At 39.3% G+C, this 18,392-nt stretch overlaps 1 protein-coding gene across 2 annotated transcripts; it reads left to right on the top strand.

Moving 5' to 3' along the window:
* Positions 1-759: 759 nt before the first annotated feature.
* On the top strand, positions 760-18,088 carry cunh8orf76 (chromosome unknown C8orf76 homolog). 2 transcript variants are annotated; one of them, XM_087986208.1, is made up of 6 exons: positions 760-1,140; positions 3,601-3,696; positions 4,056-4,199; positions 5,105-5,652; positions 8,001-8,128; positions 17,369-17,538. In XM_087986208.1, exons 1-6 carry the CDS (start codon positions 934-936, stop codon positions 17,401-17,403), a joined length of 1,158 nt encoding a protein of 385 aa, XP_087842334.1. In that variant the 5' UTR covers positions 760-933; the 3' UTR covers positions 17,404-17,538. The 2 variants fall into 2 exon arrangements, with proteins under 2 accessions (XP_087842334.1, XP_043544600.2); XM_043688665.2 differs by having other exon boundaries at positions 769-1,140; positions 8,001-8,133; positions 17,369-18,088.
* The last annotated feature ends 304 nt before the right edge of the window (positions 18,089-18,392 follow it).

The raw sequence follows: 18,392 nt of genomic DNA, 5'->3' as shown, positions 1-18,392 counted from the left end.
CTAAACTAGTAATGCTGCCAAAAATATCACTGCAAACTTGTATGTGCAACTTTGTTCTTCCTTGCTGAGTGATAACTGATTAATTCTATTTGAATAGAGGTTTTTTTTAAAAAAAAAACTCTGAATTTTGAAATGGCATGATAGTATGGATCTGAAAGATGGGTTTCTGGGATCTTACGACCATTTGAAAGACAGCAACTCTTGATAATGCAGAACTCCTCCACTGGTTCTGCCAATCTCTACGTGGTGCATAAGTGAGTGGGAACTGCATAAAGCTGCAGTTACCTTCTTCTCCAGCACTTCTGGCTGGGTCTTCTGCCTTGGCTTCAAATGTCTGGGTGATCTGTCTTGTGGTTTGGCTCTGGATTGTTGGAGGTTGAGAGACGATTTACATCAATTTTAAGGACACTGCCTAATTCTAGTAAGCATTCCAATCTTCCAAAGATTTTCAGGATGCTCCGTGAATGAGTAGGTGCTGAAGTGGATAGAGTGAGTGAAGTAAACAGGTAGACTGGCAGGTGCGTTAAAAGGTAGTTAGGATTGGGTTGGAGGGAGCCTGAGGTCATGGGGGATAGTTGGGTGGGGGAAGTCAGTGGCAGTAATTGGTTAAGTTCTTTAGTGACTTGGAAGTTCGGAAAGGATTTTTTCTGTTTAAGCAACCATCTAGAATCTCGACTACTAGAGACGATTTGGACAGGTCCCAGTGAACAGGGCAATCTGTCAGAAGTTCAATCCCTGACAATCTAAAGATCTGTTGGGCGCCAGTTCAAAATTGTTTTGAGTCTCCTGGGCTTTGCAGGCCTAATAAACTTTAAGTCAAGCGGACTTGATTGAACAAGGACAAAAAAGTGTGGCGCTGGAAAACTACAGTCGGTCAGGCAGCATCCGCGGAGCAGAAGAGTCGGTGTTTCGAGCATAAACGCTTCATCAGGAATGATTGAGCTGGGGAGGGGAATTGAAGGAAGCGGAAATCTGGTACTGCTCTGCTGCGAGGGAACCGGTTCCTCGGTACATTGGGTGAGAAAGATGGAGGATTTCGGCTGCGAGTTTGATGATTCCGTCTTTGAATCGTATCGGGAAAGGAAGATGGTGTCCGGGATAAAGCTCGGAACATACAAAGCCAAACTCTGCGAGCCTCGGGTGAGAAGTTTTGAATTTAATTGGCGACCTATTGCCCCGAGCGGGAGTTCATAGGCAGTGTGCGTTGCACATATTGTCGTCCGACTGGAAACCAGATTGGAACGAGCCCTGGAGACAACTTTAAACCTTTCTGCTGTGGAGGGCTGGGGTGTTAGTTCAGTCGTGACTAGACAAACAAGCAGATACTGCAGGAACATAACTATAAACGATCTAAATTATAGCCTTCCTCAAATGCCTTCAATCTTTCTGAACTATTCTGGAGCAAATTCTAAACCTTAAGTCAATGTCAGATGTGACATCAGTGAGTAGAGGTTATAACCAAAGAACAGCCCATTTATCAATTTATTCCACACTACTCTTAAACCTTACTAGAGGCATCATTTCTGAAATTAATCAGCATAACAAGTATTCCCTGCTCCCTCCTGGGAGTTTCAGTGACTGTAATTTTAGGACTATTCATAATTTAAATTCAACATCTCTGTCCGTTAACATTCTGTTCTGCACTTCCCTTTACGCGCTGAATTCATTTGTCTATTTTGATTACCATGCGATTGTCATGTTTGTGTGCTTGTTTATTGGCTCTTTGATGTAAGCTACACTATAACGCAGTTTTCGGACTGCGAATATGCTTCTTGAATAAAACACTATTGTTGTTATTTGGCTTCCTCTAAAATGCACTCAAGTATTCACTCCAGCTACTCCCTATGGAATATTGGGATTATAGATGAGATGGTAGGTGGTTTGTAGGAGGTACAAACCTGGTTAGTCGGTCAAGGAGAGGTAGTTGTCAGTGTGAATACTTAGGGCTTGGTTCTTTAGTTACAGAAGGGTTAAGTAGGATTTCTTGTCAAAGGACCTGGAGCATTTGGAGGGTTCTGAGGAGCAGGGGAATTGTCAAATAGAAATTCAGATTATCCAGGTAATATTCTCCTGCACAAATTCTGTTTAATAGCATGCAAATTTGGCTGTTGTTAGGTTTTATTTTAATTACTAGTGCTTTTTGAAGAAATTTGACTGAAAAAAATCCATTTGATCTCATGTCTTTGAATACAATAATTTCTACTGTAGTTTGTCTAAATGAGTCATAAAACTCAAACAGTAAAACAAGAGGCCATTCAGTCCATCATGTGTGTGCTAGCTATTGAAGAAGCTTGACAATTACTTCTATTCCCCTGCACTTTCCACCACAGTTTGGCAAATATTTCCTTTGAAATATTTATCTCATTCTCTTTCTAAAGTTATTCTTGAATTTGCTTTCACTGCCCTTTCAAGTGGCACATTTCAGATCTTAACAACTTGCTGCACAAAGAAAGAATGGTTCATTTGTCAACTACCATTTTAACATAAAAATTGCCCTTTTATAAAACACAACTTGGAACTCTGGTATTGTTTCCTAATATAGGTATCATACTTAAAGAGGACCTTGGAGTGGGTAAACAGGACATTTGTTTTAGCATAGTTAACAGAGATGCAAGACATACAGACATACAACATGAAAACAAACCCTTTGGTCCAACCTGTCCATGTTGACTAGATATCCTAAAATAAACTAGTCCGATTTGCCAGCTTTTGGCCCACGTCCCTCTAAACCCTTCCTATTCATATACCCATCCAGATGCCTTTTAAATGTTGTAATTGTACCAGCCTCCATTACTTCCTCTGGCCGCTCATTCCATACACGCACCACCCTCTGCATGAAAAAGTTGCTCCATATGCCCTTTTAAATCTTTCCCATCTCGCCTTAAAACTACACCCTCTAATTCTGGATTCCTCCACCCCAAGGGAAAAAAACCTTGTCTATTTATGCTACCCATGCCCCTTATGATTTTATAAACCTCTATAAGGTCACTCCTCAGCCTCCAACGTTCCAGGGAAAACGGCATCCAACTTATTCAGCCACTCCCTATAGCTCAAACCCTCCAAACCTGGCAATATCCTTGTAAATGTATTCTGAACCCTTTCAAGTTTCGCATCATCTAAAAATAAAAAATGTCTTCCTGAAAGAAGAAAACCGATTTTCCTTAGTTGCTCCTGTTAAACATTCTTAATAATTTGGGAATGCCTGCTTTAAATCTTCCATTAAATTATTCTGGTCTAAGCAGAATGATCCTAGTTTCTAATGTCTCTGAATATAATTGATGTCTAGCATCCCTCTTAAACATGCTAATAAATCTCTTCTGCACCCACTCTTAAGACCTTCCTAAAGAATGTATTTAGAATGAGACACGATATCCACCTGAGTCTCAAGCAATGTTTCTAACAGCTAATATAGCATTTGTTATGTTAAAACTATATTAATTTTTATATTCTTTGATTTTTGAAAGTTGAGTTGGCTGATGTGAAAACCTACCAGCAATGTCTATGTCACAAACTGCCATCAATTAATAACTCTGCAGTAGACTTTATTTTAGAAAAAACTCTGCTTCAGTTTCAGTGTGTATTGCCTCTGATATCTTGTAGTGGTTCTGGGGTGAAATCTGCATAGCTGATGATGTGGAGAAGCTGACTGCACTGAAGTTTCGTGGAGATCTGGCATTCAAACATCAGGATTATCAGGTATCCAAGAACCTAGAAAGTTTGCCTTAACCAAGGAAAGTTCAGTAACCTGTAATACTACTATTTTTTTTCAAAGGCCAATTTCAACTTTAGAACAGTGGAGTGCTGAAATGTTGGAAGTACACCGTCATCTCACTACCATTATTGGGATGGCTGTGGTGCATTACATAGAACATTGTCAACAAAGTTTTAATTGTGGGGCACAGTGCACACTTGTTTCTAGGGGATATGTAGATTTTTGTTGAAGATGGATTTTGGCTGTGACAGCTTTTAATAACAGTTGCATTGAAAATTGTAAACAACGACTTGATCACAAGATACTGTAAAATGCGTATTTTACTGCACCTTTTCTTTCCCAGAAAGCATTGTGTGAATACTCCAGTAGCCTGGCACTTGTTCCAGAATCAAATATTGCTCTCAGAAGAGATCTACAGGAGGCCCGAGCTCGATGCCTTTGCTTTCTTGGCAGATCTGATGATGCCTTGGATATAGCACAAACATTGGTTGGTCTTAACATCATTTTAAATTTCGCAGTGTTATGAAGTAGTGTTTGTAATCAAAAATACAGGGTTTGTATCACAAAACACTGAAATATCAACTGCAATTCAGTAGGTAACATTTCTCACCTTTGAGTCAGAAGATCTGGGTTTCATGTTCCACGATAAGACTTGAGCATATAATCCAAGCTGACACTCAGACTGATGCATTGTTCTCAGCTTCACCTTTTGGAGTTGTTAGACCAAAGCCCCTTCTACCCCCTCAGGTGAATGTCAAATATCCCGTGGAAGCCAAAATAAAACAAAAAACTGAGGATGATGAAAATCAGAAGCAAGAACAGAAATGTCTGAGAAAATGCAGCAGGTGTAGCAGCATCTGGGGAGAGAATATAGAGTTAAAGTTTCGGTCTAGGGACCTTCTTCAGAACCCTACTTTGTCTGCACATGCTGCCAGACCAGTTGAGTTTTTTTCAACAATTTCTGTTTTTGTATCCCATGGATACAGGAAGAGCAGGGCAATCTTTGGTGTCCAAGCCAACATTTAACTCTCAACCAGCATGACTGTACCAAATTTATCTGGTCAGTATCATGTTGCTTTTTGTGCAACCTTGAATTCCATTTCCTCCATTACAACAATAAACTCAGTGGATTGTAAATGCAGTTAAGCAAAATGTGTGATAATTGTGTAATAAAAAAGAAACTTGCCTAGCTATGGGAAAGCAGTGGGATTGTGACTAATTGGATAGCTCTTCTACAGAGTGTTGGCATGGCACAGTAGGCTAAATGGCATATTGCATACAAGATAAATGCTAATGTAATGCAACATTAAGCCACTTGCGGTTTTTATATATATTAATAACTTAGATATTTTCTTCATTCTAATCTGTTGCTATTTTTACTCTGTCTACTAGAGATCTGAGATAACCAACACAGACCATCTCACTACAGTTCTTAACCTGGATATTCTCATCTATCATAATGCTGGAAACCTGTCTGAAGAGCTCAGCTGTTTACAACAGTTAATTTCCGTGCACACACTCAATCCATGGTACTGGAAGAAGCTAGCTGAGTGTTACCTTGGTCATGCTCAAGTCTTACTGTCTGCGACAATGTCAGTTGTCCCAGTCTGTAAGGAAGGATATTGCCTTAAAATATTAGAAAAATCAACTATAGAAACAGCAACATCTAAAACCAAAGCTGACTGTGCACAAGCTGAACCATTAAGCAAAAATCCTTGCGTGCAAGTGAATTGTGAAAGGCGAATAAACTTCATCAGGAATGCATTCAAGGTGGAAAACTCTGGCCTAACGTCTACAAGAAATTTAAAGCAGTCATGTGGAGGAGACAATGTAGTATCTGTTTATTCAGTTGTTGGTGATAGCACTGAAGTCGATTCCAAAAGAGGGCAGCAGTTGAAGGATCTGTGGCTGTTCGCATGTTCCTCCTTTGTACGAGCGAGGTAAATATGTAACAGACGAATGAGCTAAAAGAAAATAACGGTGAATGAAAAATTGAAAAATGAAAAAGAAAAGCAGGAAACGAATGTCAAATATTTCAATTTGGAGAAAGTGAGGACTGCAGATGCTGGAGATCAGAGCTTAAAAATGTGTTGCTGGAAAAGCGCAGTAGGTCAGGCAGCATCCAAGGAGCAGGAGAATCAATGTTTTGGGCATAAGCCCTTCTTCAGGGCTTATTTTTCAAATATTTCAATTTGACTGTTTAGATAAAATTGTCCTCTTTCTGGCTCAGTTTGACTGCTTTGGATTAATAATTATCTTGTTATTAGTAAATGTAGATTCTGGAAAGGTTCCACTCGGAAAATAACTAATATGACTCTTTTATTCAAGGAAGGAGGAAGGTAGAAAGAGTGAAATTTTAGACCCATTAGCGTGTCATATATGAGGGAAATGTTGGAATCAATCATTGAGATTATAACTGGGCAGTTTGAAAAACTCAGTAATCAGGAAAAGTCAGCATGATTTTGTGAAATGGCAGTCATGTCCAACTAATTTATTTAAATTCTTTGAAGGAGCAAGGTGCTGTTAATAAAATGAAGCGTGTTGATCTATTGTACTTGGGTTTCCAAAAGCATTTGACAAGGTCCAACAAAGATCTTACACCATAAATTAAGAGCTCAGGGTGCAGGGCTAACTTATTAGCAAAGAGTGAAAATTGGCTCGCTGGCAGAAAACAAAGTATTTGTGGACAGTCTTTTTCAAATTGGCAGAATATGATGAGTAGAGTCCTCCAGGTGTACATGCTGACTGTCAACTTTTTTCAATTTATGTTGATGACTTACATGAGGGATTTTTGATTTAATTTGATTTATTATTGTCACAATGAAAAGTATTATTTAGCGTAATATGCAGACAAATCATGCCTTACATTAATACATAAGGGTAATAGAATGCAGAGTAAGGTGTGACAGCTGTAGAGAAGGTTCAAAGAAAAACCATCCCTAATATATGAGAGGTCTGATAACATTGGGAAAGAAGCTATTCTTGAACCTGTTGGTACATGTTTTTAAACTTTTGTATCCCCTGCCCAGTAGAAGAGGATGGCAGAGAGTATAACCAGGGTTGGCGGAGTTTTTGATTATGTTGGCTGCTTACTTGAGGCAGCAGGAAGTATAGTGTCAAAATCATCGTGGCTGAAGTTACCAGCGTAGGTAGGAAAATATGTTGTAAAGATTTCCCTGATTATAGATAGGTTAAGTGAGTGGGCAGACATTTGGCAGATAGAGTATTAAGTATGAAAATGTGTAGTTCTTCATGGACGACACAGTGGCTCAGTGGTTGTCAGGACCACTGTTTCACAGTGCCAGGGACTCTGGTTTAATTCCAGTCTCGGGCAATTTGTTAAGGTTGCATATTCTCCCCTGACTGGATTTCCTCTGAGTGCTCCGGTTTCTGCCACGGTCCACTGATGTGCAGGTTAGGTTGGTTGGTCATGCTAAATCGCCCATAGGTCCAAGAATGTGCAAATTAGGTGGATTAGCCATGGAAAATGCAGGGTAACAGGCTTGAAGGTAGGTCTGGATGAAAATTAGGGATCACCTTTTCTGCTTTTAGGACAGAAATGGGGAAATTGTTTTCTCACAGCTCTGTCTGCCTCTGGTGGTGGGGTCTTTGAGCATTTTTAATTCAAAAGTAAGTAGATTTTTGTAGTGCAAAGGAATCAAAGATCAGACATTATGGAGGGTTTGCAGGGCTGGAGGAGATTAAGTGATAAGGATGGGCAAAGCCGTGAGAAGTTTTAAAAGGAGGATATAAATATTAAAATCAAGACATTATTTGACTTAGAGTAAATAGGTCAGTGAGCATAGTCAACAGGAAATCAGGACATTAAAAAGCAGCATTTAGGATAACCTCAGGTTTGCAAAGCAAAGCATGTAGGAGACTGGTTAAGGCTGTGTTGGAATAGTCGAGAAGTAGTGAAGGCAGTAGTGAAGGTTTCAGTAGCTGATAAACTGAGGAGATGGGCAGTATTGTGGAGATGGAAACAGGTGATCATAGCAATGGCACAGAAATATGGTTGGAAGCTCACCTTGATCCAAAGGACAGCAAGGGTGGAAAACAGTTTGCATCAGTCTGAGCACAATTGCCATGAGGGAAAGGAATGGATTCAGTAGCTAAGGATTAAAGATTATAATAGGGGTCCAAAGACAAAACCAAATTTTAGCCATTCTGAGATGAGTTCTCTCTGGTACCAATGAGGTTGAACTGTGAATTTTATGTGTTATCGACTACATGCTGCAGTTTGCTTTAGAATATGAAAAATTAACCAGTGAAACCCATCTGTGTGCAGACTTCTGTTGCAGATGGTGAAGGCACAACAGGCCTCCTTCGTCTTAGAGAGGAACCTAACTGTCCAACAGGAGATCAAGCAGGAACTTGGCAATCTGGAGTTGAGTGAAGAGGCGCTGAATGCAATAAGTAAGGTAGCTTGATGTTTTATATTTCTATAAACAGTGTAAGTAAGTTGTGTAAATTTCTATGTCCTGTGTTTGGACACATCATGAGACTTGGGATTCCTATTCATTAACCACAGATGCCAAAACTAAAAGCTGGCATTTTCTCTCTAAACCTCTCGCCCCCCCAGATGCTTTTTAAAACCGACCTTTGACGAAAGATTTGATCACTTTTGATCAAACATCTCTTGTTATGGCCTCGGTGTCTGATAATCACACTTATGAAAGATCTGGGAACAACATAACACATTACAAATTTACGACATTAAAGTATAATGTATAACTTGTATAAATGCAAGTTGTTGAGCTGTACTTTCTTAAAAACAGGTCAACAAATTCAGTGTAATATCCGTTGTTAAAATGGTTTAGTGAAAAAATTTATTTCCAGATCAGTGCTTTGAGACGCTCAAGATCAAATCCCAAGGACAGATTTATACAGGCACCATGGTAGATTGCATTTAAGTGTTGAGACTAGGATACAGCATTAAATAAAGAAATTGTTCAATGTTGTAATATGAAAATAATAGGCTTGGTTTTCTGGAGCAAAATTCATCTTCATCCAAACCCATTTTGTGCAAAGGTTAACTTCATCTGGTGCTACATTGAAGAAGATACTGTAATTATGATAATAAATACTGAACAGTTCAACAAAGCTTTTGTAGAGAGTACAAAAACAAATTAGTGATGGCAAACGTTTCTAAAACACTGGCCAGCACGGACTTGGAGTGACTAGAGAAGTTAGGGTTACGCTCTGCAAAGCAGAAAAAGCTAAAACGTGATCTAATTGGGCTGTTCAAAATTGAATGGTGCTTTGATATAGTAGATGGTGAAAAACTATTTCCTGTCATGATGGAGCAGTAACCAGGGTCACCAGAATAAGAGAATTGGCAAAGTAAGCTGGAGGGAGATGAGAATTTTTTTAATGTAATGTGTTTTGTCATCTAAAGTGCACTGCCTGAAAGGTTAGTAAAAGCAAATGCAATAGTAATATTTGGAAGGGAATTAGATAAGGTTTGAAGAAGAAAACAAACCTGCAAGGTTACAGGGAAAGAGCAAAGGGAGTGGAACTAATTGGAAAGCTCTTTGAAAGTGTCAGCATAGGCATGATGCACTGAATGGATTCCTGCCTTGTCAGGTTCTTTAAAACTGTAATGTTCTTAATTAGATAAGCATTTCTGATGTTTTATTGTGTATTTGTTGCTGAATAACATATATTGATAGGATAGTGAAGAAGGTGTTTGGTATGCTTTCCTTTATTGGTCAGAGTATTGAGTACAGGAGTTGGGAGGTCATGTTGCGGCTTAACAGGACATTGGTTAGGCCACTGTTGGAATATTACATGCAATTCTGGTCTCCTTCCTATCGGAAAGATGTTGTGACACTTGAAAGGGTTCAGATAAGATTTACAGGGATGTTGTCAAGGTTGGAGGATTTGAGCTTTCGGGAGAGGCTGAACAGGCTGAGGCTGTTTTCCCTGGAGCGTCGGGAGGATGAGGGGTGACCTTATAGAGGTTTACAAAATTATAGGGGCATAGATAGGATAAATAGACAAAGTCTTTTCCCTGGGGTGGGGGAGTCCAGAACTAGAGGGCATAGGTTTAGGGTGAGAGGGGAAAGATATAAAAGAGACCTAAGGGGCAACTTTTTCATGCAGAGGGTGGTACGTGTATGGAATGAGCTGCCAGAGGATGTGGTGGAGGCTGGTATAATTGCAACATTTAAGAGGCATTTGGATGGGTATATGAATAGGAAGGGTTTGGAGGGATATGGGCCAGGTGCTGGCAGGTGGGACTAGATTGGGTTGGGATATCTGGTCAGCATGGACAGGTTGGACTGAAGGGTCTGTTTCCATGCTGTACATCTCTATGACTCTATTAGATGTTGATTTAGTTATACTACTATTGTGTTGAAAGACAGTAAATAGTAATAGGAGATCTGCATTAGCTGTGGACCCAAATGTTCATGTTTTTAATGGTTGTGGTGGGGTTTTAAAGTCTGCTTTAATCCAGTAGTTTTAGTTGATTCCATACCAATCCTAGAATAGTACACGGGATAATCTTTTAATTGATTGATAAACTGTTAAAACTTTCTAGTTTTGAGTTGAGGTTGCAAAGATGTGGAATATGTTACTTATGCATATTGACTACAAACTTGCCTCACCGACAGGTGGAGGAATGAGCTCAAAACTGTAACCATCTGAGGGTGTGTCACAGTATTTGAGTGCCTCTCTGAGACTCACTGGAATGTGATTTTGTCTTTGCGTGAACCTTTTTTTCTCCCTGGTGAAAATACTTGACAGGTTTAAGTTTTCGGTCACATCTTTATGACCAGCTCTGATCAAATATTGTCAAGCAAGTGTGACTGGCCCCAAGGAATCATGTGACCGTCTGTCAGTTAATTTATTCAAGTACTAAATTATATGACAGCATGTTCATCGAGTGTGTGGTGTTGGAAAAGCCCAGCAGGTCAGGCAGCAGGAGAGTCGACGTTTTGGGCAAAAGCCCTTCATCAGGAATTAGGTTAGCCTCGTGGTAATGTTACTGGGCGAGCAATTTAGAGGCTTTGCTGAATAATTCAGAAAACAAAGCCTTTAACTCCTGCTAATTTGAATTCTTAAAAAAAAAAAATTCTAACTAACCATGATGATTCACAAAGAAACTTACAATGCTTACCCATGTGGACTCAGAGAAACCAGGGAGAGTTAGCAAGTGTTGATCTTGCCATTACACCACATCCTGAGAATGAAGATAGCACAGAGTCGTAGAGATATACAGCATGGAAACAGGTCATTCAGTCTAACTCGTCCATGCCGACCACATATCCTATCCTAATCTCTAGTCCCATTTGCCCATATCCCTCTAACACCTTCCTATTCATATACCCATCCAGATATAAATGTTGTAATTGTGCCAGCCTCCACCACTTCTTCCTCTAGCAGCTCATTCCATGCACGCACTACCCTCTGTGTGAAATAAATTGCTACTTAGGTCCCTTTTAATTTTTTTCCCCTTACCCCTAAACCCATGCCCTCTAGTTCTGAACTCCCCCAACCTAGGGAAAAGACTTTGTCTATTTACCCTATCCGTGCCCCTCATGATTTTATAAGCCTCTATAAGGTCACCCCTCAGCCTCTGACGTTCCAGGGAAAACAGCCCCAGCCTATTCACCTCACTCAGCCTAATCTAAGTAAAGTTCTTGGAGCCAGGTAAATCATAAAAACTCCCTTACGTATGACCAAATGTTTTACAGTGGCTCATGGTTTGCCCACCATTTGAAAAGATTGCAAATGTTTTGTAGATTTTTGCACAACTTTGAACTTCAGCTTGGCTCAGCTCATGATTGACTTGGCACAGCTCATGATTGACTTGGCACTAGGTCAGATGATTCATGTGCATCTTGCTCTCTCACTCATCCATTTACCTTTGACATTCTATGACATTACTAAAACTGAATCTCCCACTATCAACATTCTGGGGGTTAACAATAATCAGAAACTGAACTGGACCATAAACTGTAATTAGCGCAGGTCAGAAGCTCATAATTCTGCAGCAAGTAACTCATGTCCTAACTCCTCAAAGCCTGTCCACCATCCACAAGGCACAAATTGGAGTGTAATGGAATCCTAATAGACAAAGCAGCCTGCTTGATTGGCAACACATCTGCCATCTTTTACATTTGCTTCCTCTGCCACTTCCTCTGCAGCAGTGTGTACTCTCTACAAAATATGCTGCAGAAACTCACCTTCGATAACACCTTCCAAATCCATAACATCTACCACCTAGAATGATAAAGGCAGCAAATGCACATTGACATCACCATGTCAAGTTCCCCTCCAATCCACACACCATTCTGACTTGAAATGATATCACTGTTCCTTCACTGATACTAATCAAAATCATAGAAATCTTTTCCTAATAGCAGTATAATATCCCTACATCCTAAGGACTGCAGTGGTTAAAGAAGAGAGCTCACTCCTGACTACCTCCTCAAATGTAATAAAGAATGGTCAATAAATGCTGGTCAAGTAAGTGAAGCCTAAATCCTATGAATGAAAAGACAAGTACAGGCAATTGACTGAGATTAACATTTCCATGCTGTACTGAGGGTTTGCTGCTCTGTCAGAAATGCTGTTCTTTGGTTGATTTTTCTAGACATATGTTAAGATCTATTTCAAAGTAGTGTTTTCTTCCTCCCTGTCCTGATATCATCAGACTAACCATTTTATTTGTTGCTTGTGGGCAATTGCAGCATACAATATTTATTGAGATAATGAGTCTTTGCTATTGAAAGTGAGTCATAGTACATGAAGTCTTTGCGATGTTTCTGCGGGATGTAAAGAGATGTTAGATGAATTCAAATCCATCTTTGTGGTATTTTCTACAAAACTAATGTTTCTCTTGTTTAATTATATTTTATGTCAAATCCATTGGGAGATCGTATTAATTCTAAAGGATAGAATAGTCAAGACATGTAGTGCACATTTGGTGTGGTTTCTTTGTGTTGGATAGTTTAAAGCTCAGGCTGGAGAACAGAATGTACAATTCCTTTCAGACCATATCAAACTGTCATGGCCTCAAAACATATGTATGTAATTTGATCTAATATGCACCAGGGAATTTGGATATGAGCCCAGTGTATTAGCAAACAGTATAGTGCAGTTTAGCAAAGCTTCAAGTTTGTCCTGTGCAAGAGATAGGAACTTTTTTGGCCTGTTCTCTAAATAAAAGAGTTTACTCTGTACTTCAATTACAGTAGCTCCATTTTTATGCATGGGATGTAAACATTCATGAGAAAAATTCCAGGGATGAGGAGCCTCAGTTGTGAAAGTAGATTTGAGAAGTTAGGAATGTTTTCTGTATAGAAAAGAAGATTGAGTTGAGGTTGAGAGGAAAATTGGTAGAGGTATTCAAAATAATGAGGGATCTAGATAGAATAGATAGGGAGAAACTGTTCCCACTTGTAAAAGGATTGAGAATGTGAAGGCACAGATTTAAAATAATTGGCAGATGAACCAAAAGTACATTGAGAAAACCTTCAATGCCATGAGTTGTTAAGATGTTGAATGCACTGTTGGAGACTGTGCAGTGGAGACAGGTTTAAATTAAGCATTCTGTAGGGAACGAGACTGTTATCTGGAAAGGAAACATGCAGGTTCATTGTGTGAAGGCCTGGGAATTGCACTAAGTGAGTTACTTATTCAAAGGTCTGGTGCAGATACATGGACAAATGGCCACATTTGACGATGTAACAATTCTGTGATTTAACCTTGTCAAAGGAATATCATTGTCATTTTTTAAATGCAAAACATCCTTAATTCACAACACCTTCACAAAGACCTCCTGTTGCTTCAGTGCAGTGATGATGACACAACATTTCGGTTGGGGGTCAGAGATGTAGGCAGTGAACAACACCATTGATTTACTACTGGCTTCAGGATTTGACTATCTCATCAAAAACCAGTGAGCTTCTTGCAAGACGAGAACTTGTTGCTAGAGGGCATTTTGAGAATTTTACACTTGAAATACATTAAAAATTTTAAAATTGTTGAAAACAGCTGTCCAGTTTATTTCAAAGTACAAGAAAGAGTTCAAAAACTTGCCTGAGATCTGATCAGCCTTATCTTGACAGGATCTTTTAGGACAGTTTTATAGTTGCCCTTGAAGCATTTGTCATTTGTGCCAATTTCTTTCTGCAGCTGTCAATTATATTTTATGTCAAATCCATTACACTGGGCATCATAAACTCAAGATAAGGGATCAGCCATTTAGGACTGAAATCGCTGCGGTTGTTGTCGACTGTTAGAATTCCCTACCCTGGGATGTTCAGTAAATTAAGTATATTCAAGACAGAAGTCAAGAGATTTTTGGATGCTAAGCGTTTTGATGAATGAGTTCCATGTTCCCACTAATTTGTGTATGGATATTTCACCACAAAATAATTAGCTCATGTTTTAAAATTATTCGTCTTTGTTCTGGACTTCACCCCCTGCCCCTGGCTGAAGAAGTAGTATTTTTATCAGCCCAGCTGAATCCCTTGATCATTGTAAAAGCCCAAATTAGAACATCTCAAGCCTTACAAGTAAAGGAAATGTAAATTGAGGTTATACAACCTCAAAATGAAACCTTTTAAGCTCTGGAATGACGCAGACCTCACATTGACAAAATTCCTCCGAATCTGTTTTTTTGCAACAGTGATAACTTCTGCCCATTTGCAGCAGTGATTTTTAGTTAACCCTAATCAGAGCTATAGTTTGAGAGACATGAATGTGGGAAATGTTACAGAATATACTGTTCACAGCTATATAGGAAATGTTGCAAAGGGTGATCCACAGCTGAAACCAGGTGGTAACAACATATAGTGAGTTGTTTTATTCGTTAACAGAATTACAGTGTCACCGGCTAGGCTGGCATTTATTGCCTATCCATAATTGCCTAGAGGGCAATTAAGAATCAGCCACATTGCTGTGGGTCTGGAGTCACTTTTAGACCAAGTAAGAATGGTATTTTCCTTAAAGGAAATTTGTCCTTCCCTGAAGGGTATTAGTGAGCCAGATGTGTTTTTACGAACAATCAACAATGGATTCATGTCATCATTAGACTCTTAATTGCAGATGTTTTATTGAATTCAAATTCTACCACCTGCTGTGGTGGGATTTGAACCCAGGTCCTCAACATTACATGGTTCTCTGGATTGATAAGCCACAATAACACCAGTAGGATGTCACCTCCCTCAAACCCTTTTCTACATTTCACGTGGTTCAGTTCTGTGGTTGGTTAGAGAGGCAACTGCTTTATTTTACACATTACATTGCTGTTAAGTATAAGAGCCAATTTGAGACAGTCCGTCCATCCAGTCCACACTGGCTGTCTGTAGTACAAACTGGTCAGTCCTATTCTTCCCCACCACCACCCCCACCCCATGCCTGTCCCACCTCCAATCACTGTCCCCTAGCCCTATAAACTTATTTCCCTCAATATTCATTCAATTTCCTTTTGAAATCCATTTCTCCACTTTTGTTCCCTCATTTCCTTCTTCATGTCCTAAGAGTAAGAAGCAATCATGTTTTAAGAGTAAGAAGCAATCTTATTAAATCATTAAAAATTCTTGATGGTAAGTGCAGGACTGATGTTTTCCCCGAGTTCAGACCAGTTGTAGAGTCTTAGAATAATGGAGGAGAAAGTGAGGACTGCAGATGCTGGAGTACCAGAGTTGAAAAATGTGATGCTGGAAAAACGCAGCAGGCCAGGCAGCATCCTCGGATGTTGCCTGGCCTGCTGTGTTTTTCCAGCACCACATTTTTCAACTCTTAGAATAATGGGTAAGACATCTATGACTGAGATAACGTGGCACTTCTTCACGCAAAAGGTGGTGAACCTTTGAAATTCTGTACTCCAAAAAGGCTGTAGAGTCTCAATCATTGACTTTTGATATCAAGAGAAAATCAACCTTGATCTAGTTGTTGTGGTTCTGTTCGCCGAGCTCGAAGTTTTTGTTGCAAATGTTTCGTCCCCTGGCTCGGCGACATCATCAGTGCTTGGGAGCCTCCTGCAAAGCGCTTCTTTGATGTTTCCTCCGGTGTTTATAGTGGTCTGTCCCTGCCGCTTCCGGTTGTCAGTTTCAGCTGTCCGCTGTAGTGGTTGGTATATTGGGTCCAGGTCGTAGTGAAAAGGCCAACAGGATCCTGGTTAACAAGGATGAACATTTTAAAATTGAGATGTTGCTGTGTGTTATTCAGTATAAGATATTGTATTATGATTCTGTTTACTAAATCACTCACAAGTGCTGTCTGCTTACAATACCACGTTTCCATTCTTTCATTCATTAAACTGTGCTTTGTTAGTACATTTTACTCTTACAAGATAAATTAAATTAAACTTTCTTTCCGAGGCTGCCAACCCATTACTGTTTCTTTCAGTTCTTATTGGCCCCATGGTGCAAGCAGTGTTTAGACATGTTCCTATGTCAAAGACGACCCCTGAATAAATGCTAATATTGTAACCTACTCAGAACAATGAATTTCTCATCATCGTGACTCCATAACTCAGTTGAAACGATGGAAAGATTATAATATTAATTACCCTTTAGTAACCATCTCTCAGGACCTGAATTGGCTGCAGGACATCAAATTGTTTCCTCCACCAGCTTATCCCTACAATCTGCTGCTTTTTATCTCTTTAAAATTTCCTTATACACTACCTATTTCTATAACACTGTACTATATATTTCTAACTTTTACTTAGGACTACCATCTTATACTAGTGTACGGATTTATACTTTTTAAACATGTATTAAATAGGGCCGCTACCCCCTTTAAGGAACTTACTTTCAAAACAGCACTTCCGTGAAACTGCGTGCATGAATGTGTAGGAACTGTCAAAAACCGGCAATAATAGATAAAATCTCATGCCCCAACTATGGGAGATCAGTTTAATACCCTGTATACTTCTGTTAGTACACGTATAATTTTTTTACTTATCTATATCATATAGGCCTAGTATTTTTACTAACATTACTAACTTTGAAGACAAAAGGCCGAATGCCTCTTAATTGTGCAAGCCGAGACCAGACAGATATTCTAATCCCATCAGTTGTAACAGCCTTCATTTAGCAAGTGCATAACTCCTGCATCCGCATGACAGATGTCATGCAAATGTATGTGTAATAGATACAACTATTGGGCCAAAGGGTCTGTTTCCACACTGTGACACCATAGTGCTAAAATTTTAGTATATGTAAAAACTGTATAAAAAAGGCTACTGTATAGCTATTTTGGATTCCATTGCCACCTCGAACTGAGCCACTGCAGACGCTCAATAAAGAGGCTGTTTTCACCACTCACTGATCTCAGTTGCTTTTGAACACGATCCCACATTCAGGGTAATTAGCAAAAAGAGCAAAAGGGAAATAAGGCACTTGTTCTAATGTACAATCGTTACGATTGGGAATGTGCTATTAGGCAGGATACGGAGAGCAGATTCAGTTGCAACTTTTATAAAGAATTTGGATAAATACTTGAAAGAAGGAAATTTGCAGAGCTATGAGGAAAGGGCTTGTGAATAGGACTAATTAGAAAGCTCTTTCAAAGAGCCATCGTGAGGACAATGAGCCATACTCCCACCTCTGTAATATGATTCTATGAAATTTATATTGTAAGTACAGTATTTTGTTTTTAATGTAAATATTAATCCTTTGTTTGCTCTCTCAGGTGATGGCGGAGGACCTGCTGCTGGACAGGTTTAAAAATGGTGCAGAGACTGAAAAGCCTGCAACACTTTCCAGTTCATCATCACTGAACTGTGTTGCCATCGAGTCAGGCTCCGACTTTGAGCAGAGGTGGTTTAAAAAGCTCCGATATGAATCCTTCTGCTGTCCCATGTGGAAGTAAAACAGGCTGAGAAGGTTAAAAATGTCGCTAAATTACATTGATCTCTGCCAAGGATTGTGAAAGTGACCTTGTGTTTATAGTGGATGATGAAGAAACTCAAGCAGAGGCCACTTGGCTGAAAGAAAACAACGCCTGCTTGCAACAGAATGGTGAAAATGCTAATCGTACATTTGACAAAACTTGACAAGCCATCTTACCTCTGCAGACTTTAGGAGTGAGTTCCATATCCCGTGTCGCTTGTATCTCGCTGGTTTCCCATACCTCTGTTTTTCCACATTGGAATCCAGTTTCTGAAATCATCTGACAGCTATGATGTGATTTTTGTAGCTGTAGAAGTTCTGATATAAGCACTATGGCTTCACAATAATGTGCAGAGAAATGTTCATATCTGTGATGTTAACTTTTATATTTAAGATATGTTGGAAGAGCATTACTCTTTCACTATTTTTATCTTCTTAAAATTTTAGTTTTATTCATATTTTTCTAACTGTAGGAAAAGTTAGTTTCTCTAAATTAAAGCTGTTTTATCATTTTCTAGTATTTCTTCATGATTTCATTTGTATCTATGTCATCTTAACATAAGTACATCAGTAGATAATGTGACCATATATCCTGGTTTTTCGTTAACTGTACCAGTGTCCTGAGAGTTTCCTAAAATCATTTCAAATATTTTTGTTTTCATCTCTTTTTGTCAAATGTAAATTCAGCCTTTGAGGAGAGAATCTTCGTGAAACTTCATCCCTATTCTTAAAGTTTAGGAATGGTGAGGCTTGGCCAGGAGTGTGTTGGAACAGCTGAGTTGTGAGGTTAAGAACTTTCAGAAATACCTTTCTGCAATCCCTTG

Source organism: Chiloscyllium plagiosum, unplaced genomic scaffold (assembly GCF_037043375.1).
Source record: "Chiloscyllium plagiosum isolate Xiang-an unplaced genomic scaffold, Cpla_swu_hap1 HiC_scaffold_4, whole genome shotgun sequence".
NCBI lineage: Eukaryota > Metazoa > Chordata > Chondrichthyes > Orectolobiformes > Hemiscylliidae > Chiloscyllium > Chiloscyllium plagiosum.
The sequence above is the reverse complement of the archived record's forward strand: the minus strand, read 5'-3'. Positions and strand labels throughout refer to the sequence as shown.